Source organism: Haliaeetus albicilla, chromosome W (assembly GCF_947461875.1).
Source record: "Haliaeetus albicilla chromosome W, bHalAlb1.1, whole genome shotgun sequence".
Taxonomy (NCBI): Eukaryota; Metazoa; Chordata; class Aves; order Accipitriformes; family Accipitridae; genus Haliaeetus; species Haliaeetus albicilla.
Window position 1 is genome coordinate 17,824,860 of NC_091515.1, and position 27,181 is coordinate 17,852,040.

Consider the following 27,181-nt stretch of genomic DNA (forward strand, 5'->3'; position numbering starts at 1 on the left):
GGTCTGACAGGGGGATCCCAAGAGTTAACTGTATTGGAAGCTGAAGTAAGCCTAACTGGAAATGAATGGCAGAAACACCCCACTGTGACTGGTCCAGAGGCTCCGTGTATCCTTGGCATAGACTATCTCAGGAGGGGGTATTTTAAGGACCCGAAGGGGTATCGATGGGCTTTTGGTATAGCTGCCTTGGAGACGGAGGGCACTGAACAGCTGTCTACCCTGCCTGGTCTCTCTCAAGACCCTTCGATTGTGGGGTTGCTGAGGGTTGAAGAACAACAAGTGCCAATTGCTACCACGACGGTGCACCGGCGGCAATATCGCACCAACCGAGACTCCCTGATTCCCATCCACAAGTTGATTCGCCAACTGGAGAGCCAAGGAGTGATCAGCAAAACTCGCTCGCCCTTTAATAGTCCCATATGGCCAGTGCGGAAGTCTAATGGGGAGTGAAGACTAGCAGTTGACTATCGTGGCCTGAATGAAGTTACACCACCGCTGAGTGCTGCCGTGCCAGATATGCTAGAACTTCAATACGAACTAGAGTCAAAGGCAGCCAAGTGGTATGCCACAATTGACATTGCTAATGCGTTTTTCCCAATCCCTCTAGCAGCAGAGTGTCATCCACAATTTGCCTTTACTTGGAGGTGTGTCCAGTACACCTGGAATCGATTGCCCCAGGGGTGGAAACACAGCCCCACCATTTGCCATGGACTAATCCAGACTGCACTGGAAAAAGGTGAAGCTCCAGAACACCTGCAATACATTGATGACATCATCGTATGGGGCAACACGGCAGAAGAAGTCTTCAGGAAAGGGAAGAAAATAATCCAAATCCTTCTGAAAGCTGGTTTTGCCATAAAAGAAAGTAAGGTCAAGGGACCTGCACAGGAGATCCAGTTTTTGGGAATAAAATGGCAAGATGGACGTCATCAGATCCCAATGGATGTGATTAATAAAATAGCAGCTATGTCTCCCCCGACTAATAAAAAGGACACACAGGCCTTCTTAGGTGTCGTGGGGTTTTGGAGAATGCATATTCCAAATTACAGTCTGATTGTAAGCCCTCTCTATCAAGTGACCCAGAAGAAGAATGATTTTAAATGGGGCCCTGAACAACAACAAGCCTTTGAACAAATTAAACGGGAGATTGTTCATGCAGTAGCCCTTGGGCCAGTCCGGACAGGACAAGATGTTAAAAATGTGCTCTACACTGCAGCTGAGGAGAATGGCCCTACCTGGAGCCTCTGGCAGAAAGCACCTGGGGAGACCCGAGGCCGACCCCTGGGGTTCTGGAGTCGAGGATATCGAGGATCCGAGGGTCTCTATACTCCAACTGAAAAAGAGATATTGGCAGCATATGAAGGAGTTTGAGCTGCCTCAGAAGTGGTTGGTACTGAGACACAGCTCCTCTTAGCACCCCGACTGCCAGTGCTGGGCTGGATGTTCAAAGGGAAAGTTTCCTCCATACATCATGCAACTGATGCCACGTGGAGTAAGTGGATCGCACTGATCACACAACAGGCTCGCATAGGAAACCCCAGTCGCCCAGGAATTTTAGAAGTAATCACGGACTGGCCAGAAGGCAAATATTTTGGAATGTCGCCAGAGGAGGAGGTGGCACGTGCTGAAGAAGCCCCACTGTATAATAAACTGCCAGAAAATGAGAGGCAATATGCCCTGTTCACTGACGGATCCTGTCGCATTGTGGGAAAGCATCGAAGGTGGAAAGCTGCTGTATGGAGTCCTACATGACAAGTTGCAGAAACTGCTGAAGGAGAAGGTGAATCGAGTCAGTTTGCAGAGGTGAAAGCCATCCAGCTAGCGTTAGATATTGCTGAAAGAGAAAAGTGGCCAGTGCTCTATCTCTATACTGACTCATGGATGGTGGCAAATGCCCTGTGGGGGTGGTTACAGCAATGGAAGCAGAGCAACTGGCAGCGCAGAGGTAAACCCATTTGGGCTGCTGCACTGTGGCAAGATATTGCATCCTGGCTAGAGAATCTGGTTGTAAAAGTACATCATGTAGATGCTCACGTACCCAAGGGTCGGGCCACTGAAGAACATCAAAACAACCAACAGGTGGATCAGGCTGCCAAGATTGAAGTGGCTCAGGTGGACCTGGACTGGCAAAATAAGGGTGAGCTATTTATGGCTCTGTGGGCCCATGATACTTCAGGCCATCAGGGAAGAGATGCAACATATAGATGGGCTCGAGATCGAGGGGTGGACCTGACCATGGACACTATCGCGCAGGTTATCCATGAATGTGAAACATGTGCTGCAATTAAGCAAGCCAAGCGGTTAAAGCCCCTGTGGTATGGAGGGCGATGGCTGAAATATAAATTTGGGGAAGCCTGGCAGATTGACTATATCACACTCCCACAAACTCACCAAGGCAAGCGCTATGTGCTTACAATGGTGGAAGCAACCACCGGATGGCTGGAAACATATTCTGTGCCCCATGCCACCGCCCGGAACACTATCCTGGGCCTTGAGAAGCAGGTCTTGTGGCGACATGGCACCCCAGAAAGAATTGAGTCAGACAACGGGACTCATTTCCGAAACAACCTCATAGACACCTGGGCCAAAGAGCATGGCATTGAGTGGGTGTATCATATCCCCTATCATGCACCAACCTCTGGGAAAATTGAGCGATACAATGGACTGTTAAAAGCTACATTGAAAGCAATGGGGGGTGGAACCTTCAAACATTGGGATACACATTTAGCAAAAGCCACCTGGTTAGTCAACACCAGAGGATCTGCCAATCGGAGTGGCCCTGCCCAATCAGAATTTCTACATACTGTAGAAGGGGATAAAGTCCCTGTAGTGCGCATGAGGAGTATGTTAGGAAAGACAGTCTGGGTTAGTCCTCCCTCAAGCAGAGGCAAACCCATTCAAGGGGTTGTTTTTTCTCAAGGACCTGGGTACACCTGGTGGGTGATGCAGAAGGATGGGGAAGTTCGATGTGTACCTCAGGGAGATTTGATTTTGTGAGAGAATAGCCAGTGAATTGGGCTGTATGATACTTAACTGCTAAATACCCTGCCAATGCATGTCATTGTATCTATATTGTCTATATGCCATATCAAGGGTATTACTGTAAGAATTACCCAAATGACTGCAGGATGGACTTTGAAACTGAGCCAAGTACAACAGCGATAGAACTTGAACTGGCACCCAGCAATTTCCTCAAGATCAACATCTTCGACCTGCAGACCAAGGGCGTGAGTTACACCAAATGTACTAGCCACAAGTTCCAGAGGCAGCATACAACGACCCAACATCTCACACCATCTCTCTTATCCTGAAGAACTGTTACAACAGATGGAGCCCCAAAGTCATGGACTAAATAAAATTGATGGACACATTAGAGGGATAGCCCATAGGCTAAAGGAATACCATTTGCGTGTGTGTGTGTGTGCGCGGGGGGGGGGGCGCAAGTCCATATACTTATATATATAAGACAAGGAAAGTGGTAGTGGTTGATTGGAAAATGTAAGATCTGGGCATGATGTAGATGGTATAGAATAAGGGGTGGATAATGTCCTGGGTTCAGCTGGGATAGAGTTAATTTTTTACAGGAATCTGGGAGGTGGGGGCATAGCCAGGGCAGCTGACCTGAACTAGCCAAGGAGCTATTTCATACCATGTGACATCATGCTCAGTATATAAATGGGGAGCGGGCCGGGGGTGGTCTGGACTTTCGGTGGGGGAAGTGGCGGAGCGTCGGGTCCCGGGTGGTGAGCAGTTGCACTGTGCATCACTCTTTTTGTATACTCTTTCATTAATACCGTTGTTGTTGTTGCAATTTCTTTGTGTTGTTCCAGTAAACTGCCTTTATCTCAACCCTCGAGGTTCCAGTTTTGGGTTTTTTTTTCCTCTCCTCCGTCTTCCCCCCTATCCCACTGGAGGGGGGCGGGAGGAGTGAGCGAACGGCCGCGTGGTCCTTTGTTACCGGCTGGGCTGAAACCACGACACACATAGATGCTAGCAATGTTAAACCTCAGAAGGTTCAAATAACATCAGAAATTTTAACGGTGCATGATGTCCAGAAGCTTGTGGGAGATATCCAGTGGGTGCGGAATCTTTGCGGTATCACTAATGACGATATGGCCCCTCTGGTAGAACTCCTGGGTACGAGCGCACGTGCAGATGAGAAACGGGAAATGACAGGAGAACAGCAAAAAGCCTTAGAATATATATCAAAGAAAAGTGCATCTAGCTTTGCATCCAGATGAAATGAGGATTTACCGATCATGTTGATGATCATTAATACAGGGGACTCTCAGAGACAACACCCTTATGCGGTAATTTGTCAGTGGGACACAAAGCGCTCAGATCCCTTGAGAATTTTGGTGTAGGGTTCAGCGTTCGGAAGATCTCGCGATGTCACGGAAAGATGGAGGGTTAGTCGCAGCCCTATGATGTATCTGTAATCCCGCCTACCCTTGTTAGTATAAAAGGAATTAACTGCGCAATAAAAGGCAGAAGTTGGCGCTCACACTGTGTGTGTTATCTGTCTCTTTCCCTGGTCCGGGCCGACCAGTGATCTAATCGCGGCACCTTGATATGTAGCAAACGCTACATAGTGGTGACCCCGACGTGATCGGTCGCACAGGCGACGATGGAACTTGCGCAAGTGATTAAGGTATTAAAGGTATTGGCTGATGAGGTGGGTGCCCGCGGAACGATTAGGAAGGGCCCCACGGGCAAATGCATCCAATGGATGCTGCGCCGGGGAGACATTGGGTCTCCTAGAGAAGTTTTAAGCCCTCCCAAATGGGGAGAGATTTGGGAGTCTTTGCTCCAATCTGCGCTCGCGGGCGAGCGCGGAGCTGCTGAACAATTGCAAAGTTGGGGAAAAGTGGAGAAGGTGGTCACGGAAGGACGGAAGGCTGGGGCGTGCTGGTTGGCGGTGCGAGCTGCTATGTTTGCGGATGAAGCGCTGCCTCAGGAACAACGGGAGACAGTGCCCCCAGGGACAGTGAGTCAAACTCAGACGGAGTGGGCGGCTGTGGAGCGGGGCTCACAGAGCGGTCCATCTCTGATTGAGGGCATGGACGCGGAGGGTACGGCAGAGACGGAGGTTTTTCCTGTAGGGACGGCACCAGCAGGGACGGACGAGCCCCCTCCAAAGTATCCAAGGGAGGAGTTACGGCGGGTGGTTTGGAAGGACTTAGAGGAATGCCTCTTGGACTGGGTTCCAGGCAAGGATGTCAAGGGAGATTTATACCGTCAGTTGAGAGAATGGGAGGAACGGCCACCCGCGGAGGGGATAACTGGGAGGCAGCGGGGGTTGGAGACTGTGGCAGAGAAGGAAACACCCCCCCGCGAGGGAAATCAGGCGCCCTTGCCGGGAGAGCGTACTGAGCCTCCTGAGCCTTTGCCTGAGCCTATGCCTGCTGAGCCATCAACTGCGCCTTTGCCGGAACGGGTTAAACCCTCGTCTGGGTCCTTCCGGAAGTGGCGCGAGGTGCCAGTACAGATCGATTCCGATAATTCTGACGAGGAGAAGGCGGATAGTGTAATACGGAGGCCATCGAAACCTGCGCCACAGATTCAGACAGAGGAGGGACCGGACACTTTACAGATACTGCAGAGTCTGTTGCAGAGGCTTGAGGGGGCCATACAGAATGCGGAGCATACGGTGCCCTTAATGCCTCCCACGCAGGGGGCTGGGGATGGCCAGGAAGGGGACTCCCAAAAGGGCACAGACTGGCGACTGGTGGCCAAAGAATGTTGCCTCTCAGGGGTTCAGTTTCAGCCGGTCGTTCTCCCTATTCGGGCAGCAGCGCGGGGAGGGTATGAGTGGACACCTTTTGATGTAAAAACCATTCGGGAACTCGCAAGCACTGTGCAGGCGCATGGAGTGAATTCCTTGCAGGCGCTCACTTTGTTTGAATGTCTGCTCTCAACACCTGTTGCGCCCTTTGATGTGATGCAGCTGATGAGAGGGGTACTGCCCCCATCATTGCTGTTGTTGTTTAAGGAGGAATGGCGAGCTCAATGCGTTAAGATTGTGGCCGATGCTCAGGCTCCTGGTCACCACCTAGCGGGGGTGACCATAGAACAACTCATGGGGGAAGGGCGGTTTGCCACGCCTCAGGCACAGGGCATGCGCGGACGTGACTTTGCGGCAGTCGCGACTACCGCCTTGGCCACACTTAAGCGTGTCATGGCTATGGACAGAGCGGACCCCCTTGGGTAAAGATCCGCCGGGGGCTTGCCGAGAGGTTTACTGCCTTTTTAGATCGGCTTCAGCTTGCTGTACAGGCTGCAAACCTTCCGGAGACGGCTAAGGAAGCGATTGTGGTTGAGTGTGCTAAGGCTCAAGCTAACCCGCAGACTGCAGCGCTCCTCTCTCATTTGCCAGCGGGCTCGTCGCTAGGCGAAATGATACGTCATGTGCTGGAGAGAGAGCAACAACAGGAAGCGCGTCCGATAGTGGCGGCCTTGCAACAAGTTTTGCAAACGGGTACAGGCGCTTGTCACCGATGTGGGGGTAGGGGCCATATAGCGAGGAATTGCGCAACCAGACCCGGAGGGTTGGCTCAGGAGGTGGGGGCGGGCAACCTCCGTTGTTGGAGATGTGATAGGCTCGGGCACAGAGCTCGAGAATGCCGCGTACCCGGGGTCCAGCAGGGGGCTCCGGGGCATGCAAAACAACGGGGACCGATGTCGGGAAACTGTACGGGGGGAGGGATGGGGGCCAGGCCCTCCCCTTCGATTTTTGCACAGGGCCCAGCGACAACAACTCAGGATCAAACGATGCTCCCGTGGAACTGACCGCCCAGGGGGAGGGGCAGGATCAGGGCAATGTAACAACAGTTCCAACAGTTCCTCCTATTGCCCAAATAGCATTGACCATGGGCATGAAAACCCGTCCGGAAAGAGTGATCACTTTAGAGGTGGAACCGCCCCTTTTTCCACGAAGCATCAGTCTGCTGGCCCTGTTAGATACGGGAGCAGATGTCACCGTAATTCCGGTTCACATCTGGCCCCCAGGGTGGCCCACCATAATACAAGGTCAATTACTAGGGGTGGGGGGGGGCGCAAGAGTCAAGGAAAAGTAAAGCCCCGGTAAAAATCACTCTTGCCCAGCCCACAACTGCTGCAGATTCTGACAGAGTGGCGTGGTGCAACCCGATGGTGGCAGTGGTCCCGACAGCCATTCTTGGGTGCTGCTGCCTACATCGTTGGGGATGTCACCTTTCCACGGATTTTTAATGAAGGCCACTGCCGTCTGCCATCCCTTGAAGCTCACCTGGCTAACGGACAAGCCGGTGTGGGTGGAGCAGTGGCCAATGACTGAGGAGAAGTGGGCGGCAGTAGTGGAATTGGTGCAAAGGGAAGTGCAAATGGGCCATCTTGAACCTTCCACCAGTCCCTGGAATACTCCTGTATTTGTCATAAAAAAGAAGTCAGGGGCGTGGCGACTCCTTCATGACTTGCGAGCAGTCAATGCCTGCTTAGAGGACATGGGGGCTTTACAGCTGGGATTGCCCTCTCCGGCCATTGTGCCGAAAGGACAAGGTGTCATTATGATTGATATAAAAGATTGTTTTTTCAGTATTCCCTTACACCCAGGAGATCGTGAACGGTTTGCCTTTTCTATCCCGGAGTGGAACCATCAAGCGCCCATGCAGCGGTATCAGTGGAAAGTGCTCCCTCAAGGCATGAAGAATTCACCAACTCTCTGTCAGATTGCGGTAGGTAAGGCCTTGCATTCTCTGCGACAAGACTACCCGGAGGCTACCATCATACATTACATGGATGACATTCTACTGTCCCATCAGGATGAGTCTGTGTTGCAACGCCTATATGATCAGACGGTCCGGCAACTAAGTGAATATGGGCTACACATATCCCCTAACAAAACACAAATGGGACCTTCTGTTAGTTATCTAGGCACTCAATTAACCCCCCGCACAGCCACCGCTCAAAGTTTTATGGTCCCTGACCAAGTGTATACTTTACATGATGCCCAAAAGTTAGTAGGCAAACTACTGTGGCTGAGGAACTTCGTTCCCATTGCTGAAGATGAAATGAATCTCTTGTACCAACTACTCCGGGGGGGGGGGGAACCCTTGCAGATGCCACGTATATTGCAACCAGCACAACGTGCGTTGCTAGAAAACATAGCCCAACGGGCCCAACAGTGGGGCCTGCAGAGGTTTCAACCCACACAGCCAGTTGATGCGCGGCTCTTTGTGGCCAGTCAGAGCTGCCACGGTGTATTGATACAGACTGCAGAAGGCCCGGAGTGGCCCTTTGCGTGGCTACATCAGGGTAAGGTACACACAGCTATCATTAGTTGGCCGCTGTTGGTAGCCGCCATGATCATGCGTTGCCGGGGGGCTTGTCAACATTTTACCGGCAGAGACCCAGACCGCATTGTTTTGCCCTGCTCCCTAACGCAATGGAATTTAGTTTATCCACAGGTGTCTGTTTTGCAGGGTGCATTAGCAGAGTTTGCGGGGACAATAGCAGGACATGAGGTCCATCCTTGTGGGGAGATCTTGCATGACTTACCCATCCTCCCAGCACAGCAGGTGGCGAAACACCCTAATGACGGGCGCACAATCTTTACTGACGCGTCCTCCAAGACCAGCAAGGCTGTTTGCGTTTGGAGAGAAGATGGGGTATGGCACCAGGTAGTATATACTGAGCCAAGTCGCTCAGTGCAGTTTTTGGAGGCCAAGGCAGTGACCATGGCATTGTTACGTTGGCCGACTGAGCCCTTAAATGTGGTCATGGATTCACTGTATTTATATAAGCTTTTGGTTGCGGGGGAATGGGCGCTAGCTTCTTCCACGGAGATAGCTGGTATGCTACTGAACGCCTTACAGTTACGTAGTGCACCCATTTTCCCTATTCATGTCACCAGTCATTCTGGTCTCCCTGGACCGTTAGCTGAAGGGAACAGCCATGCTGACCAGGCGGCGCAAGCGTTGTTGGCTGTTGTTGGTGATGATAACATCACGCCAGCAAGAGCACGCGCGATAACGTTACACCGCCTCTTGCATTGCGGTCCATGAGGCTTGGTGGCACTAACGGGCATTTCTCGTGCTGAAGCCAAAGAAATTGTCACGGCCTGCCCCCATTGTGCCCAAGGACCCCTTTGGGAAGCTGGGGTCAACCCTCGTGGTTTGCGACCGAATCATATTTGGCAAACAGATATTACGGAATATGCTCCTTTTAAGCCACTACAGTATTTACATGTTACCGTAGACACCTATAGTAGATATATTCTTGCTACAGCACATAGTAAGCAGAATAGCTTGGCAGTTATACAACATTGGCGTGCTTGCATAGCTCAACTAGGTATTCCACAACAGATTAAGACAGACAATGGTGCAGCTTATACTGGGGAAAAGGTGAAACGGTTTTGTGCGACCTGGGGTATTGACCTTGTACATGGCATCCCTTATAATAGCACCGGCCAGGCCATTGTAGAACGAGCACATCGAACCTTAAAGACCCTGCTCGATCGGTTTAGGGAGGGGGAGCAGGTGGAGCCGTCCTGGTTATGGGATAACGCACCTGTTCTCCATACACAGCGTCTTCTGTTAACTGCGTTAACTTCATTAAATCAGACAGTTCGAGGGGACCTGGAGCAGACGGCAGCGCAACGACATTTTACGAACACGGAAGAGAAAGGCCCTTACCTGTTGGTCTGCGTGCGTGACCCTCAGACACGCCAATGGGATGGGCCGTTTGAGCTGTGTTGTCTCGGGCGAGGGTACGCCTGCGTACAGATGCCTGAAGGGCTACTGAAATGGGTCCCTAGTCATATGGTTCATCCTGCCTTAACCTCGTAGTGTTTGAGTGTTTTTTCTTACAGATCGCTGTCATCCTTTCCTGGCTTGTGACACCTTGGGTATCCGCTACAAATTTCTGGCAGTGGATGCAAAACCAATTGGGGGGCCCTGATGTGTATCTGGATGACGTCCCTCTCAGAGCCCATCAATACGTGTCCTTATAGGATCCGGCTGTCAGAGATGGAGCTGAAAACATTGTGTACGAACAAGTGTCAACAGAAGAGTCAGAATCGCTCACAGCCAGGAATCTGGATGCCCCAGACAGTAAGCCTTAACATCAGCGTACCAACGATAAACTTTATAAAGTAATAGAAGTAATTCTTTCCTAGCCTTAACTTTCCATTTACCACTTGTGTGAATTCTCTGTAAAGGAGCTCCTTGCTCTGCAGGGTAAATGGGACATTTACGTGTGTTTAAGATACAGTGTTTCAACTTAGTTGTAGAAATATGCTTATGCTCATAGTACTTTACACAGTTATTTTTTTGCATAGAACTGTTCATAACCATAGAAGCTAGCTAGTCATAGGGAGGGGGAGATGTAGGGTTCGGCGTTCGGAAGATCTCGCGATGTCACGGAAAGATGGAGGGTTAGTCGCAGCCCTATGACGTATCTGTAATCCCGCCTACCCTTGTTAGTATAAAAGGAATTAACTGCGCAATAAAAGGCGGAAGTTGGCGCTCACACTGTGTGTGTTATCTGTCTCTTTCCCTGGTCCGGGCCGACCAGTGATCTAATTGCGGCACCTTGATATGTAGCAAATGCTACATTTTGGAATGGGTCTTCTTGGCCATGCAGCCAGACAAATCTATTGTAACCCGATTGGAGTTATTTGCACAACTGATCATTAGGGGAAGAACGAGGGTTGTAGAGATTGCAGGGACGGAACCAGAAATGTTACTGATACCTCTGGTAAAATGGTATTTGGAATGGGGAATTCGGCATTCTGTAGCGTTACAAGTGTCATTAGCGGGGTTTGGAGGTACAGTAAGTAATCAAGATCCAAAGCATAAGTTGTGGTCACTATTGGAACAGAAACCTTTGAGCAAAAACCATGGAGGTCGGAAACACTTGTACACGGGGTAACAGTGTTTACTGATGCTGGGAAAAAGACAGGTATGGCCACCTGTACGTGGAAAGATGATAACGATCAGTGGTGTGGGCATGTTGAAAAGGGAGAGCCTGGGGATTCTTTACAGATGCTAGAATTAAAAGCGGTGATTTGGGCACTGCAGCATTGGGCTAAGGAGCCGCTGAATATCGTATCCGATTCTCTTTATGTAGTTGGGGTGGTACAAAGGATGGAAAGAGCAATGGTAAAGGAGGTCACAAGCAAAAGATTGGGCATGTTGTTTTTGTCATTACTATGCGGCTTGAACTCTCGGAGTGTAGAGTATTTTGTAACACATATAAGAAGTCATCAAAAACTACCAGGTTTGTCAGAGGGAAATGAAAGAGCTGACCAATTGGTTGCAGCGGCATGGGAGCCTCCTCCAGGGAATTGCTTTCAACAAGCACGGCAATCACATGCGTTCTTGCACCAACCTGCTAGGATGTTAGCAAAGCAATTTGACTTACCACTCACTGATGCCCAAGGTATTGTTAAAGCATGCCCCGATTGTCAAAAGGAGGGGCTGGGCTTGGGCTGTGGGGTTAACCCACGAGGTCTCTTGCCATTGCAGTTGTGGCAAATGGATGTCACCCATGTCATGTGGTTTGGTGCAAAGCGTTATGTGCATATGTGTATTGATACCTATTCTGCTGCTATGTGGGCCACGGCACAAACTGGAGAAAAGGCCTTACATGTTGAATGACATCTTCATGCTTCTTTTGCAGTGCTGGGTGTGCCTAAAGAAATTAAGACGGACAACGGCCCGGCCTATGGTTCTACACAATTTGCTCGATTTTGTAATTTGTGGGGAATTCACCATGGTACAGGCATTCCACATCTTCCCACAGGACAGGCTATTGTCGAACGGGCCAACCAAACCCTAAAGAGCATGCTGCAAAGACAAAAGGGGGGAACCCAGGGCTTACTCCCAGAGGAACAATTGGCCAAAGCCTTATTTGTGCTAAATTATCTTAGATTGACAGGTGATCACAAAGACCCACCGATGGTAGTGCATCATGCTCTTTTTCAGGCGGAAAGGACGCAACAAAGTATAGGAATCATGGTAATGTATAAGGACCCAGAGTCCAGGCAATGGTGCGGACCCGCAGAAGTAAAGCTTACTGGGAGAGGGTATATGTGTTTGCTTACAGATCGAGGCATTCGCTGGATCCCAGCCAAGTAGGTCAAGCCATGGCTTCGCACTGATGCTGGACCCGGAATCATCCCAGCGGCAACTGGCATGGCACCGGCGGGTGCTGGAGCCACTGATCAGACAGATTCTGACTAACAGAGTATTACACTTTAGAGGACTAGTGGACATTGAGTCCTTCAGAGAGTTTTTTGGTTAAGGCATTATAAGGATTTATCGCTTGTAGAAGACTTAGAACAGTGTGCCTTATTGTATATAGAACTTGCATTAGGTAAAAAATGTGTTAAGCATAATTTGATTAAACATAGTGTAATTACGGGAAGACAGTGTGGGGTAAACGTAAAAGTTAGCTAAAGCCAAAATTAGGGGTAAGGTCTATTTCCATTAATAACCTGGGAACGAGATTATGATTGTGTTTCCACAGATACAGGCCCACGATGGACTCCTGTTCGATTTGTATGACCATCATCATCTGGAACATCATAGATGGTGTGGCAATATGAATACCACCTCAGCCAAAAACTAATGTATAGGTCACCTTGGCTAACATAACAGGTCAAGATTCTCTGTGCATCGCAACCGCATCATAAAGCCCATGAACCAATAGACAGGATGGCTATGACTCGTGCAGCGCACCTGGCCAGCGAGCGCATGCGTCATAGATTGCAACCGAGGCGGACTTTTGGCACCCGCTGGCCATGTGTGCTGAAACCCGTTCCTCTGCAAATGTATAAATACGGGGATTTTCCGAAGAGCATCGGGCTGGTGTACGGTAAGGCCATCGTTGCCTCTGTGGGGACGCCCATGGAAAGCTGGCACCTGCCGATTGCTGGGCTGAGTTCGTGGAGCAAGATGACACAAGAATGTATGGATGGTTCATCTTCCTCATAGTCCTCATGGTTCGGGTCATTAGGGGTAACGGGTTGGCTTAAAGAATTATGGGCATTATTGTAGTTATTGTGATTTTAGCTATTGTAATAATTTTACCTTGTTTAGCTTGTTAAGAAAAAAATGGCATCCCAAGTTATTAAGCAAGCCTGGATTGCTCAAAAACAAAAAGGGGGAATTGTTGAGGATTTCTTGGCTGGGCGAGGGCATGTGAGCAATCCAGCCGTTAGCTGGGAACGAAGCATAAGTTTACAAAGTGCTGAAGCGGACAAGGATGCTGTGTCCTTGTACACTGGGAAAAAGGAAGATAAGAAGAGCCTGACAAACAACTCCTGGATGCCGAAGAATGAGATAAGTAACTGCTGGACACCTCGTGAAGAAGCTTGCACAGCCAATAGAGGATAAGATAGTGTCGCGTGAAACGGGGTATTGTACCAATTAGAGTATTGTATAAGGCGCGTGCACAAGCGCATAAGGTATATAACTGTGCTAAAAGTTGTAGTAAATGGGCTTCACGTGATCACATTGATCTGTGTGTGATGTCCCCTGTGGATCCTCTGCAACAACCGTGGCCAGGCTCTGTGATATCATCGCAGGGATGGGAACTGGATGGTACTATGGAACTGATAAACTGCACAGTTGTTACCCTGAGCCAGCCCTGGACCAGCAGTTTTTCATTTTCTGTCAAAATCATCTCCTCTGGGTGAACTTTGCTCATTATAATATCATTATAATACCAAAACACACCTCCATCCCAAAAGTTACCCACCTCCAAGGTGCAACCACCCCCCCCAAGGAGCATGCGCTCTGAATTTTTTCTAGAATATACCTTTAAAAGTAAAGCAAGGGAACTTTATACCAATCAAAGTAAAAGTATGATGTATGACTAGAGTCACTCAAGCTCCACCCAAATAGGAAAAATAGGACAAAAAGGCCCAAAGAGAGGGGGACTATTAGGGAAGATACCATCATAGACAAGTTGGGAGGACATCACTGACTGCTGGGATCAGTCAACATGCTGAACCTCTCTTCCCCCACATAGGGACACCTATTGGGTGAGATTCGAAAACTCGGCTGTACCAAGTGCTTTCCTGGGAAACTTAGAATTCTTTAGAGCTCTTTTCTTTCATAATTTAATGCGCTTGTAGTTGATTGTATTATCATTTGCATGTGCTTTGCAGACAGTGTATTTATCACTGGCAATCCAAAAGAACCTGTACTGTTGCTTTAATAAACTGCGCTGCTCATTAATCTAGTCGTGATAGTTCGTTAACGCAACCAAACTCCCTAAGTCTGGTAGTTCTCGTGTGTTGAATGCGGCTAAGCCGAAAGTGCAGTGTGCTATAAGTGCATCCGTCATCGTGATAGTTCAGCATATTGAATGCGACCGGACTTATAGCATTGAATTGGACATCATTCAGAAATAAACCTAGCCGCCCTCAGCCCCTCTGACATCTGAGGATAATCTGGAATGCAAGGGGGTTTATTTTCTGCCAAACTTCTTTACCCTTTAATGCAACACCAAGTGTCACCGTTATCTAAAATATATCTGATACATCTTGGCAAATCTTTGCACTTAAGAGGTTAAGATGAGTTGTACCCTTAAAAATTAAGAATAGCTTAGATATATCTCAGCTTTCCAGACAAAGAGGACTTCTGGCTGTTAGCCATGAGCTAGCGACATTTACCTCTAGATTCAGGAGTTTTCAAGTCACTAGCTATGGAGTACCCGCTTAGTTTAATGAGTTATACAGAGGGCACAGAGCCAGTTTAGTGACATGCCACCACTACTCAAGAAATAAAATTAAAACATAATAAAATAAAAATATTTTATTCACATTTATCTTTTAAATCCCCACAATCAATAACAATGAACATAGTGACTATCTAAGGAATTACATTAGAGTCCATTCATTTTAACACTTGTCAGCTAACTCTGAAAGCACCAAAGCCAATTCATCAAGTATATGGGTATACCTCACTTAGACAACTTGATAAGAGCATGGCCAGGACAGAAAGAGGTGCACCAATTTCACTAAGACCCATTAAATAATTAAGATACCTGCAATACTGCCCTTCTCTTGGAGACTTCAGAGGAGGCATGTCACTGCCTTCCAAGATAACACTGCCCCAATAAAATCAATATGTCCTTGTCTCCTACATTAAGCATCAGTATCTAGGCACTTTAAGTTATATGTTTCCCTTGAAATCAGTGGAGGTACAATGACACTGGATTGAGGAGAATCAGCCCCCTAAAATGGTTGTGGTTGTAGAAAACATAAGAGAAATCCTGGTGTGGAAAGAACAATTATAAAAGATTTCAGCTCACTCCAGTCTGGACTGAGTCCATTGCTTTGCCCCATCTTTATGCCATCTTATTCCCCTGCCCAGAAATCCTTCTGAGATGCAGGCTGAGCATTGGAGTTATAAGTGATCAGCACAGAGAATGAAAGGCTCCTGTACAAGATAATAAGCTCCAGCTGGCTCAGACCAAAGCCTCTTAAAAGTATAGCTCCCCACAGCTTCCTTCTTCAGCCACAACTAATAAAAGCTTATAGGCAATGCCTCATTTCAGATACTTATCAGCCATGTCTGCCTGATTTGCAGTGTGCCCTGCACCGTTGCATTGGTCTGCAATGGTAGGGTGCTGGGTGCATCCACCTGCTCTGCCGTCACGGCTGCTTGTCTGAGGCCTTCTGAATCCCCCTCCTCTTTTGAGGTTTGGACTTGCTGCTAAGTTTTGTATGATATATTTCCCTTGGAGTCATAATTTCATATTGCCTACAAGGCTACCTCTTGTAATACTACTGCTGTCTTCAAACCTTGTTTCCCATTCTAGATGCTGGCAGAGTAATTTTGGAAAGTGGAGAGAAATATTGGGTTCTCAACGTACATCTTGAGTTTTTTAATGTCCCCTTGCTAGTTCCCAGGGGTTCTCACATGAATTGCAAAGCATGCCGGCATTCCAGCTTTGGGTACTCAGTGGGACAAAATGTTAGCACGTGACATCCATGCTTCATTATTCACATCCAGCCAATGCTACATGCAGACTAGACTCCAGCTCCACAGCCCAGTGCAGTCCATTGGAGAGCCCTGGGGGTGAGTCCCATGCTCCCTGGGGTTGAATTCATTGCAGAACTCCCCCAAAGGCTTCCCTGTACCCTGAATTCACCTTATCCCCTAAGCACTGCTGGGTGCTGTATTGGATTTGCGTGGCAAGGTTTTGGTAGTGGGGGGCTACAGGGGTGGCTTCTGTGAGAAGATGCCAGAAGCTTCCCCCCATGTCTGACAGAGCCACTGCCAGCCAGCTCCAAGACGGACCCACTGCTGGTCAAGACCCAGCCAATCAGTGACAGTGGTAGTGCCTCTGTGATAACATATTTAAGAAGGGGGGGGGGGAAACTGCGCAACTGCAGCCAGCGAGAGGAGTGAGAACATGTGAGAGAAACAACTCTGCAGACACCAGGGTCAGTGAAGAAGGAGGGGGAGGAGGTGCTCCAGGTGCCAGAGTAGAGATTCCCCTGCAGCTTGTGGTGAAGACCATGGTGAGGCAGGCTGTCCCCCTGCAGCCCATGGAGGTCCACAGTGGAGCAGATATCCACCTGCAGCCCGTAGAGGACCCCACGCCGGAGCAGGTGGATGTGCCCTGAAGGAGGCTGTGACCCCGTGGGAACCCCGCGCTGGAGAAGGCTCCTGGCAGGACCTGTGGCTCTGTGGAAAGAGAGGAGCCCACGTTGGAGCAGGTTTTCTGGCAGGACTTGTGACCCCATGGGGGATCCACGCTGGAGCAGTCTGCTCCTGAAGGACTGCACCCTGTGGAAAAGGACCCACGCTGGAGCAGTTAATGAAGAACTGTAGCCCATGGGAAGGACTCACTTTGGAGAAGTTCATGGAGGACTGTCTCCCGTGGGAGGGACCCCACGCTGGAGCAGGGGAAAAGTGTGATGAGTCCTCCCCCTGAGGAGGAAGGAGCAGCAGAGACAATGTGTGATGAACTGACCACAACTTCCATTCCCCATCCCCCTGCGCCACTTGGCAGGAGGAGGTAGAGAAAATCAGGAGTGAAGGGAGGGGTTGGGGGAAGGTGTTTTAAGATTTGGTTTTATTTCTCATTATCCTACTCTGATTGGATTGGTAATAAATTTATTTCCCCAAGTCGAGTCTGTTTTGCCCGTGAGAGTAATTGCTGAGTGATCTCCCTGTCCTTACCTCGACTCATGAGCCTTTCGTTATATTTTCTCTTCCCTGTCCAGTTGAGGAGGGGGAGTGATAGAGTGGCTTGGTGGGCACCTGGCGTCCAGCCATGGTCAACCCACCACAGGTGCTTGGGAGGATTTCTTCCCTCTGGGACAGAGCTGAGAGCCATAAACAGAAAGTATAGGGAAAGCTCCTACTGTGTTCAGCTAAATTAGAAAATTAAAGTACAGAAGGGCAAGGAATTTATTGATTACTTGGTTAATTCAAAAGTCTGTGCATTTGGGGATTTTCTTATCCAGAATAAATGTAGCTTATTTTTAAACATCTCTCTTTCCTTTGCACCTTTAAGCAAGCAGCATCTATACTGTTTGAACATGTTGTTTAAAAAAATTTCTCCTGTGTTACTGGGGACACAGGAGTTATTAAGGAAAGACAATTGTCCCTTTTAACTATCATTAATAATCAGGCAAGAGAAAGCTCCATCTGTGGAGGACCTCAGCTGGACCGAGGGGCCTGGGGAGGATATTGACCTTGACAAGATTACAGTGTTCCCGTGAGAGAACAAGAAAGAATGAGAAGCATGCCTGGGAAACTAAGTTTAAGGAATGTGTTGACCATTTGCAGTTGTGATAAGGAACCTGAAAAAGTCACCCAATGAGGGGTGAGAAAAACAACTTCTGACAACTTTTTGACCAATAAGGGACAGACATATGTACAAGGTAACAAGCATAATGGGTATAAATTTGCTGGCTTGTAGTAATAAAAAAACCTTCTTTGCTTGTACTATAAGAATGCGTACTTGTCGTTTGTCCATCTCGACCACAACAATTGGTGACCCTGACGTGATGCTGTAAATTATGCTTGTGACTGCGAGGAGAGCAGTGGAGACGGAGCCCGGCATAGCTTGAGAGCGGCAGGAAGAGCTGCTAGTCCGGACCGATACTTGAGACCTGGAGATAAACAGGTGAGCTGCGGGAACACGGGCGGGACCCTCAGTAAAGAGGACACCGGAATTGTAAATATGTGGAAAGTAATATTGCAAAAGAGAGGACTTAAAGTAGAAGAGTTGATGTTGCGGAAAATGCTCTTATGGGGCAAGCAACACGGATATAAAGCAGATACAGTGACTGCATTTAGTGTGCCTGCGTGGCAAGGGCTCCGGGACAAGCTGCTTGACAGTGCGTCCCGAGGGTCTAAGGAGGCAGCCAGCCTCCTGATGACGTGGTACCTGCTCCTTGAAACTGTCAAAGACATTAGAGAACAAAGGGATAGGATGAAGGAGCCAGACGTCCCTGTCGTGGGGGGAGGGCAGTCCTCTCCCACGGAGGACGTGGGGTCTGTTGCCCAGTCCTCTGGCGAGCGCGCAGGGTGGCCAAAGCCACGGGGCCGACAAAAGAACCCTTTCGTTGATGACTCTGATGATGAGCAGCCCTCAGGACATCCTCGGACTATTAAAGATAGAACGTATAAGCGGCCCCAGGACTTGCTTCCTGGTAGTGAGGTATGCCCCGCTGAAACGGCAGAGGCGCCGGTTAATCCGTCCGCCCCACCCTTGCCGCCTGATTCAGAGGATCGAGAAGGGATGAATAGCGCCCCCCCCCCGGGCGCGGGGAGGAGAACAGGGGACCTCATGCCTGTACCCCCCTCTGCCAGCCGAAACATCAGAGGGTTGGGATGATCCCATGGACAATGATATGGGGGATCTTGAATCTGGGGGGTCTGCGGGAATACCGAAGGAGGGACAATTACAGGGAGGGTCACGTTGCCGAGGACAGCCCTGGGTCCTTCCGCCGGCTCGAATTACTGTCAGTCCCAACAACCCCCTGAAATTCTGGCAGCATGGGAAAGCTTGAGCTCTGCAAGAAGGAAATTGGGACCTATCCGAGCAAATTAACGTTCCTGTAACAGCAGGCAACTCCGGTGAAACGAATTTAAGGGGGACTGGGGCGATGGCTTTCCCCTTGGTACGGGGTGATCCAGGACAAGGAATTATGGATGAACATAGACCATATTCGTGGAAAGTTATACAGGATTTACAAAAGGCAACTGTGCAATATGGTCCCAACTCCCCCGCAGTTATGCAATTAATACGCCTATTAACTATGGAAGAAATGACACCTTATGATGTTACTCAAATTGCTCAAATTATTTTCCAACCTGTGCAATGCACCGTTTTTCGTAGTATCTGGACTCAGAGAGCAGAGGTGTAAGCAGTACACAATTTGCAGCTTTCACAAACCAATCCACGTTATGGTAACGGAGCTGATGTTCTGACTGGGACTGGTCAATTTAATAATCCTCAACATCAGGCTCAATGGCATCCGCTTGTATTGGAGCAAGTAAAGACTATTGGTGTAGAAGTTTTGCTCCGAACAGTGGAGCTGGTGGAGCCTAAGGCAAGATATACCATGATTAAACAGGGGGCTAAGGAGCCATTTCTGTCATTTGTAGAGAAATTGATGGGGGCTATAGAGCGGCAGGTATTTGATGCACATATACGAGAAATGCTGGTAAAACAGTTAGCCCATGACAATGCTAACGCAGATTGTCAAAAGGTGATTGAGACGCTCCCTGGGGATCCAACCCTAGAAGCTACGATTACGGCTTGCGGGAAGGTGGGCTCTGTTGAACACAAAATGTCTGCATTAGCTACAGCTATGTCTGCAATGCGTATGTCTAATCAGAAATGTTACTGCTGCGGGCAGACTGGATGGACATGTCAAGGCTAACTGGCCTGCTAAAAATAGAAAAGGAGGAGCTGGGCAGGTGGCCGTGGGAGCAGCTACATGTCTTAAGTGCGGAAAGCTGGGACACTTTGCAAAGCAATGTAAATCTAAATTTCATGCTAACGGTCAACCCCTCCAGTCGGGAAACAGCAGAAAGAGCACGAAGGGGCACGTGCAGACACAAATGCCCTACCACTCCAACAACCCCTTTCTGGTACAACAGCCAGCGCAGACACCACAAGCCTTTGTGACAAGTTACGGGGACAAACCCAAGGAGCAGCCAGGATGGATGTATGCACCGCCCACACAGTAACTTTATCTACCCAAGGAGTGCATAAAGTGCCCCTGGAAGCCTGGGGACTGATTGGTAAAGGATTAAGTGCCTTACTAATAGGACGATCAAGTAGTACTTTGCAAGGGTTAATGGTGCATGTGGGAGTTATTGATGCTGATTATCACGGGCAAATATGTGCAATGGTATCTACTGCAACCCCTCCAGTCACTATAAAAGGAGGCACACGAATTGCTCAACTTGTACCATTTATGAGCTGTGTGCCTGTGACAGAACAGGTAACTCGTGGTACTCAAGGTTTTGGGTCCACCGGAAAGCCGCAGGTATTTTGGTCGCAACGCATTACGGAAAGCAGGCCAGAAATGACCTGTACCCTCACTATGGCAAATGCATCCCCATCACAGATAAAATTGATAGGTTTGCTGGACTCTGGGGCTGATATGACCATCGTAGCGCAGCGTAACTGGGCCCCCTCGTGGCCATTGGTTGTAAATGCGGAAGGAGTGTTGGGTGTAGGTGGAGTTTCAAATAGTTTTATTGCAGCAAAACCTGTGCTAATAAGCAACCCAGAGGGACAGGAAGCCACTGTGAGGCCATATGTCACCACTTTGCCACTTAATTTATGGGGTCGAGATGTGTTGGGTGCGTCTTACCACGAATTTTTCATAGGGGCCACTGTGCTGCAGGGCATGGAGCACCCGACACTGGCACTGACCTGGTTAACAGATAAACCAGTGTGGGTGGATCAGTGGCCCCTCAATCAAGAAAAACTCCTCGCCTTGAAATCTTTAGTTGCAGAACAATTGGCCGCAGGACATATTGAGGCCTCTCATAGCCCATGGAACACACCAGTGTTTGTGATCAAAAAGAAATCTGGAAAATGGAGGCTATTGCATGATTTACAGAAGATTAATGAGGTAATAGCAACCATGGGGGCATTGCAGCCAGGGTTACCTTCTCCAACTATGATTCCAATGCAATGGGAAATTATTGTAATGGACTTAAAAGATTGTTTTTTCACCATCTCTTTAGCCGCACCTGATATGGAGAAGTTTGCTTTCACTGTACCTTCAGTGAACAACAGTGAGCCGGCGAAAAGGTATCATTGGAAAGTTTTGCCTCAGGGAATGAAAAGTTCTCCCACCATTTGTCAGTGGTTTGTGGCAAAGGCCTTAAGTCCAGTTTGTGCTGCATTCCCAACATGTTATTGTTATCATTATATGGATGACATTTTGTTAGCCGCTCCATCTCAACAGATGTTAAGCGAAATGGAAGTCACAGCACGTGATTCGCTACAGCGATTAGGCCTAGTTATTGCACCTGAAAAGGTACAGCGTCAACAGCTGTGGCTGTATTTGGGTATGAAAATATTAAATCAGACGGTCGCACCACAACCCATTCAGTTACAATTGGAGATAAAAACTTTAAATGATGTACAAAAATTGGCCAGAGTGATCAATTGGGTTCGACCCTATTTAGGGTTGCCATCATCGAAATTACAGCCACTTTTGGATTTATTGAAAGGTAATACAGATACTGCTGCACCACGGGCATTAACCCCTGAGGCAAAACAAGTAATTACAGAAGTAGAGCAAGCAATTGTGCATAGACATGTGTGGAGAAATGATCTGACAGTTTCAATTCAGGTTTTTGTATTAATAGACAAATTGGTACCTTTTGCCATGATCGCACAATGGAATTCTGATTGGCTGGATCCATTGCATGTGTTAGTATGGGCCTTCTTACTGTTCAGACCAAACAAAACCGCCCCAGGTCTTTTTGAGCTTTTAGCCCAAATTATCATAAAGACCCGAGTTCGATGTATGGAATTGATAGCCAGGGACCCGGAATGTATCACTGTGCCTGTTAAAACTGATTATTTTGAATGGTGTCTCGCTAATAGCTCCGCACTGCAAGCAGCCTTTGCAAATTATACTGGGCAAATTGGGTATCATCTTCCCTCTCATCCGTTAATTAAAATGGGAAGTCAAATACACTTTGCACAAAAGCAACTAAGTCAATCAGAGCCAGTGATTGGTCCCACGGTGTTCACTGATGGTTCAGGAAAAACAGGAAAAGCAGCCATTGTGTGGCATGATGGCCAGCAATGGCAACAGAAGATAGAACAGCAAGAAGGCTCCCCTCAAGTTGTAGAACTTCGAGCAATCGTGATGGTGTTTCAACATTTTCCAGATCCTGTAAATGTTGTCACCGATTCAGCTTATGTGACGGGTTTGGTTCAAAGATTGGATAAGGCTGTGCTTGGTCAGGTGGGAAATGAAAAGTTATTTGGGGTGTTGAAGCTGTTATGGATGGAGATTCAGGAACACCGCTCCCCATATTATGTCATGCATATTAAAAGCCACACAAGCTTGCCTGGTTTTATTGTGGAAGGGAATGCTCGTGCAGATGCTCTCGTATCGGGGGTGGCAATAGGTCCAGTACCAAATGTGAGACAACAGGCGATCGAAGCTCATTGTTTTTTTCACCAAGGACATCGGACCTTAAAGCAGCAATTTCGATTGTCGAACTCTGAGGCTCGTGCCATCGTCGCCACGTGCCCTGACTGTCAGGGCCACCATGTACCTCATTATTATGGAGCCAACCCTAGAGACCTTCGAGCCTTGCAAATCTGGCAGACTGACGTGACACATATTCCTGAGTTTGGGCAGTTGAAATATGTGCATGTGTCTATTGATACTTTTTCTTCTGTTGTTATTGCCACCACTCATACAGGTGAAGCCGCCAGGGATGTTATTCGACACTGGCAACAAGCGTTTTCTGTGGCTGGTGTACCTCAGCAGATTAAGACTGACAACGGTCCAGCTTATCTTTCTACCAAGGTGACTACCTTTTTGCAACTTTGGGGAATTACCCATGTCACCAGTATCCCTCATTCTCCCACAGGACAAGGCATTGTAGAGCATGCCCACAGAACTCTAAAGCATATGCTTCAAAAACAAAAAGGAGGAATGATGGGTGAGGGCCCAGAGGCTTGACTTAACAAGACCACGTATGTATTAAATTTTTTGCAGGTCACTGATGATGTTCAACAACCACCAATGCTGCATCATTTTCGGTCATTGACAAGTATATCTGGTGTGACCCCTGGGGTTAAGGTTCAGATACAGGACCTGCAGACGGGTCAATGGTCTGCACCTTGTGACTTATTAACCTGGGGTCAAGGTTATGCTTGTATCTCCACAGATACTGGACCGCGATGGGTGCCGGCACGACTGGTAAAACCCTACTTAGAAGTGTCATCGCCTGCTGCAGTCTCCTCAGAGTAGCGGTTGCAATATGGGTACCATCGCAGCCCAAGATGAACATATGGGTAACGCTTGCAAACGCTACGGGCCAAGAGGGATGCTGGCTAAGCACGCAAAGCAATGCTACATCGCAAGCTCTTTCTGGATTATTGCTAGATATAGATTCTATATGCCATGCTACACTATAAAACAGAGCAGCTATTGATTTTCTATTGTTGGCCCATGGCCACAGTTGTGAAAACCTTAATGGTATGTGTTGTATGAACCTATCAGATCATTCGGTGTCAGTGTCCCAGAGTATCCAACAGCTGCGAAAGGAGGTGTAGAAGCTGACAGATGATGTTGGGGTTTTTGGGTTGGATGGCTTGTTCTCTCAATGGGGGATTGGAGGGTGGTTAAAGGGAGTATTGAAAGCAGGATTATTAATATTGGCAATTATTATCATTGTATTGAGCATCCTCCCATGTGCACTGTCCTTGCTGCAAAGGGCCCTGCATCGGACAATTCACATGGCGTATTTGACGCAAAAACAAAAAGGGGGAATTGTGGAGGAACTCGGCTGGACCGAGGGGCCTGGGGAGGATATTGACCTTGACAAGATTACAGTGTTCCCGTGAGAGAACAAGAAAGAATGAGAAGCATGCCTGGGAAACTAAGTTTAAGGAATGTGTTGACCATTTGCAGTTGTGATAAGGAACCTGAAAAAGTCACCCAATGAGGGGTGAGAAAAACAACTTCTGACAACTTTTTGACCAATAAGGGACAGACATATGTACAAGGTAACAAGCATAATGGGTATAAATTTGCTGGCTTGTAGTAATAAAAAAACCTTCTTTGCTTGTACTATAAGAATGCGTACTTGTCGTTTGTCCGTCTTGACCGCGACAGAGGTAGGTTCTCCATCTCACTTCCTCATATCCTCTCCATGGTCACGCAGGTAAAACCACAGGTTAGCCCGTCGTGTGTACTTTCTCTCTCCTCTCTCTTGGGCAGAGGAATGCTTACTCCCAATAGCTGCGATGCGGGCCTGTACAGGTGAGGAGGAGGACATATCCACTTTGAATTGCTGGAACTCCTGGGACAATTCCTCTACAGCTGAGACACAGGCCCGTAGGGAGGAAGAGAGACTTCCTTCGTATTGCCGGAGTTGGACAGCCAATTCGTCCACCGTTTGTCCATAGCCTTCTTTCCAGGACATTACTGCCAATGAGTTGGCATAGGTTGGTGGTGCACTTCGTAGAAACTTCTGCCACATCGGTTGTGTGCATTGGACTTCATCTGGATCTGTGGGTGACTGCGCATTTTCTGGATCATTATAAACCACCTCCAGCACGGCTAATTCCCTCAGGTACTGGATACCTCTCTCCATGGTGGTCCACTTGCCTTGGTGACATGTAACTTCATCCCTGAAGGGGTATCTTTCCTTTACACCTGACAGAAGTTGCCTCCAGAGGCTGAGGACTTGTGTTTTTCTCCCAATCACCTTGTCAATGCCCCCTTCCCTAGAAAGGGATCCCAACTGCTTGGCTTCCTTACCCTCTAATTCCAAACTACTGGCCCCATTATCCCAGCATCGGAGCAGCCAGGTAACAATGTGCTCACCTGGGTGGCGGCTAAAATCTTTTCACATGTGGCACAACTCACTCAGGGATAGAGATCAGGTGATTATTTCAGGTTCTGCCTCTTCCTCCTGTTCTCATGATGACCCTGGTTCACTTTCATCCCTAAGTGAGCTGATTTCTTTGTGTGTTTCTTTTTCTGTACAGGGGCGACTGATACTGGCACAGGTTGGTTCTCTGGTTTAGCTGCAGTACCTGTCGCCAGGGTTGGGGTAGCCACGGTGCTATCACTCTGTTTTCCCTCTCTTCCCCCTGAGGGTGCTGCCTAATATCAAGCAGTGTTTGGTAGATACTGGCCAGGGCCCAGCACAGTGCAGTAAGTTGTGCCTCTCTGGAATAGCCACAGCATTTTTCTTTCAAATATTCTACCACTTCATGAGGGTTCTGTAGTTGTTTGGGAGTGAACTTCCAAGCCACTGGAGGTGAGAAGTTCTCTAGATACCTGCCCATATCCTCCCACATGCCGTGCAACTCATGAATATCCAGCTTTGGGGCAGATCTCTGGGTGGTATTCTTAAAAAACCTTTTTTGTAGCCCTAAACAAGACCTGAAACATATTCAGGAGGCATAGCACTAACAGCACACTGGCTTGCGCATCCCAAGGATATTCAAAATTCTCAAAAGCTGTTGTAATTAGTCAGAAGGAGAGAAGGGAGGTGAACGGACAGGGGGAAGTATCCCCCCCTGACTTCCCCATGGATTGGGTGCAATTACCAATAAAATCCGACAGAAGGTGCCCAAAGTATGGGAATGATAACACTGCTGCATACAAATACCAGCTTAAACTCATAATCAGTGATGTAATCATTTCATAAATCGACATTGCCCAGTCTAGCAAAATGATAATCCCGATCCCTCTTCCAGAGGTGATAAACGTAACCGCAGGCAATACATAGAGCATATAAGAACTTACAAAACGCCACCAGGTGAACAAATGAACCAACATTGTGAGTAGTATCTATTTATCTAATATAAGAAATGCGTATGACAAATCTGTTTCAACATGCTCTGGCCAGATCTGTTGTTATCTCAACCCTTCGTGCCCCACGTTGGGCGCCAAAAAGGACTGTCGTGGTTTCAGCCCAGCCGGTAACAAAGGACCACGCGGCCGCTCACTCACTCCTTCCGCCCCCCTCCGGTGGGATGGGGAGGAGAATCAGGAAGGACAAAAGAAAAAAAAACTGGAACCTCGAGGGTTGAGATAAGGACAATTTACTGGGACAACACAAGGAGAGAAGTTACAACAACAACAACGGTACTAATAAAAGAATATACAAAACGAGTGATGCACAGTGCAACTGCTCACCACCCGGAACCCGACGCTCCACCACTTCCCCCGCCAAAAGCCCTCCTCTGGCCCGCTCCCCATTTATATACTGAGCATGATGTCACATGGTATGGAATAGCTCCTTGGCTAGTTCAGGTCAGCTGTCCTGGCTGTGCCCCCTCCCAGGTTCCTGTGAAAATTAACTCTATCCCAACTGAACCCAGGACAGGAGAGCAGCTGAGTACGTAACAGTTTGATTTCTTGCAAGTTTACTGATCCTATAGTGATGCAGCATGCTCCAGTACAAGGAAAGTGGAAATATTCATGCATATAGAAAATCTGTTCCACTGGTTTTTTCTTTTGCTTTCACTGAATCTTCATATTTGTGCGGATGTCTGGCTGTTCATTTTTTCACTGTTTAGCTTTGTTTTGGCCATGTTTTAAATGAGTTGCTTGTGCCTTTTACTGGAATTTGAGGATAAGAAGGCAGGATTGGAATATTCTTCTTTTCCTGTAAAGATGATTCCGGTTTTCTGCTTGTACACTTCTTTTGTCTTGGTCTTCATACCCATGTAAGCCCAAATCAATGTTTGGAGTAACTGAAAAACACAAGGGAATCAATAGTGATTGTTTTACTAAGATGCAAAGATATACTGGATGTGATCACAGAATTTCCAAATACTACAAATCGGAGCAAATCTGAAAGCGGAAATGGCTGGTGGACATCAGTGTGACAGAAGGGTTGTAGGTACTGTAGCATATTCAAGCTCAGTGAGACAGTTTCATGGCAAAAGTGGTAGGGCTTTGCTTTAACTAGTGCTTACCAGCCTTTGAAAGGTA

General features: G+C 48.2%; 1 protein-coding gene and 1 long non-coding RNA gene across 2 annotated transcripts in view; both read left to right on the forward strand.

The window, feature by feature from the left end:
• The window catches only part of LOC138683504 (uncharacterized), a 612,710-nt gene that overhangs the window by 507,417 nt on the left and 78,112 nt on the right, over nucleotides 1-27,181 (forward strand). The window lies entirely within an intron of this gene.
• On the forward strand, nucleotides 6,205-9,816 carry LOC138683499 (uncharacterized). Its single transcript, XM_069775394.1, has 2 exons — nucleotides 6,205-7,712; nucleotides 8,445-9,816. Exons 1-2 carry the CDS (start codon nucleotides 7,206-7,208, stop codon nucleotides 9,039-9,041), a joined length of 1,104 nt encoding a protein of 367 aa, XP_069631495.1. The 5' UTR covers nucleotides 6,205-7,205; the 3' UTR covers nucleotides 9,042-9,816.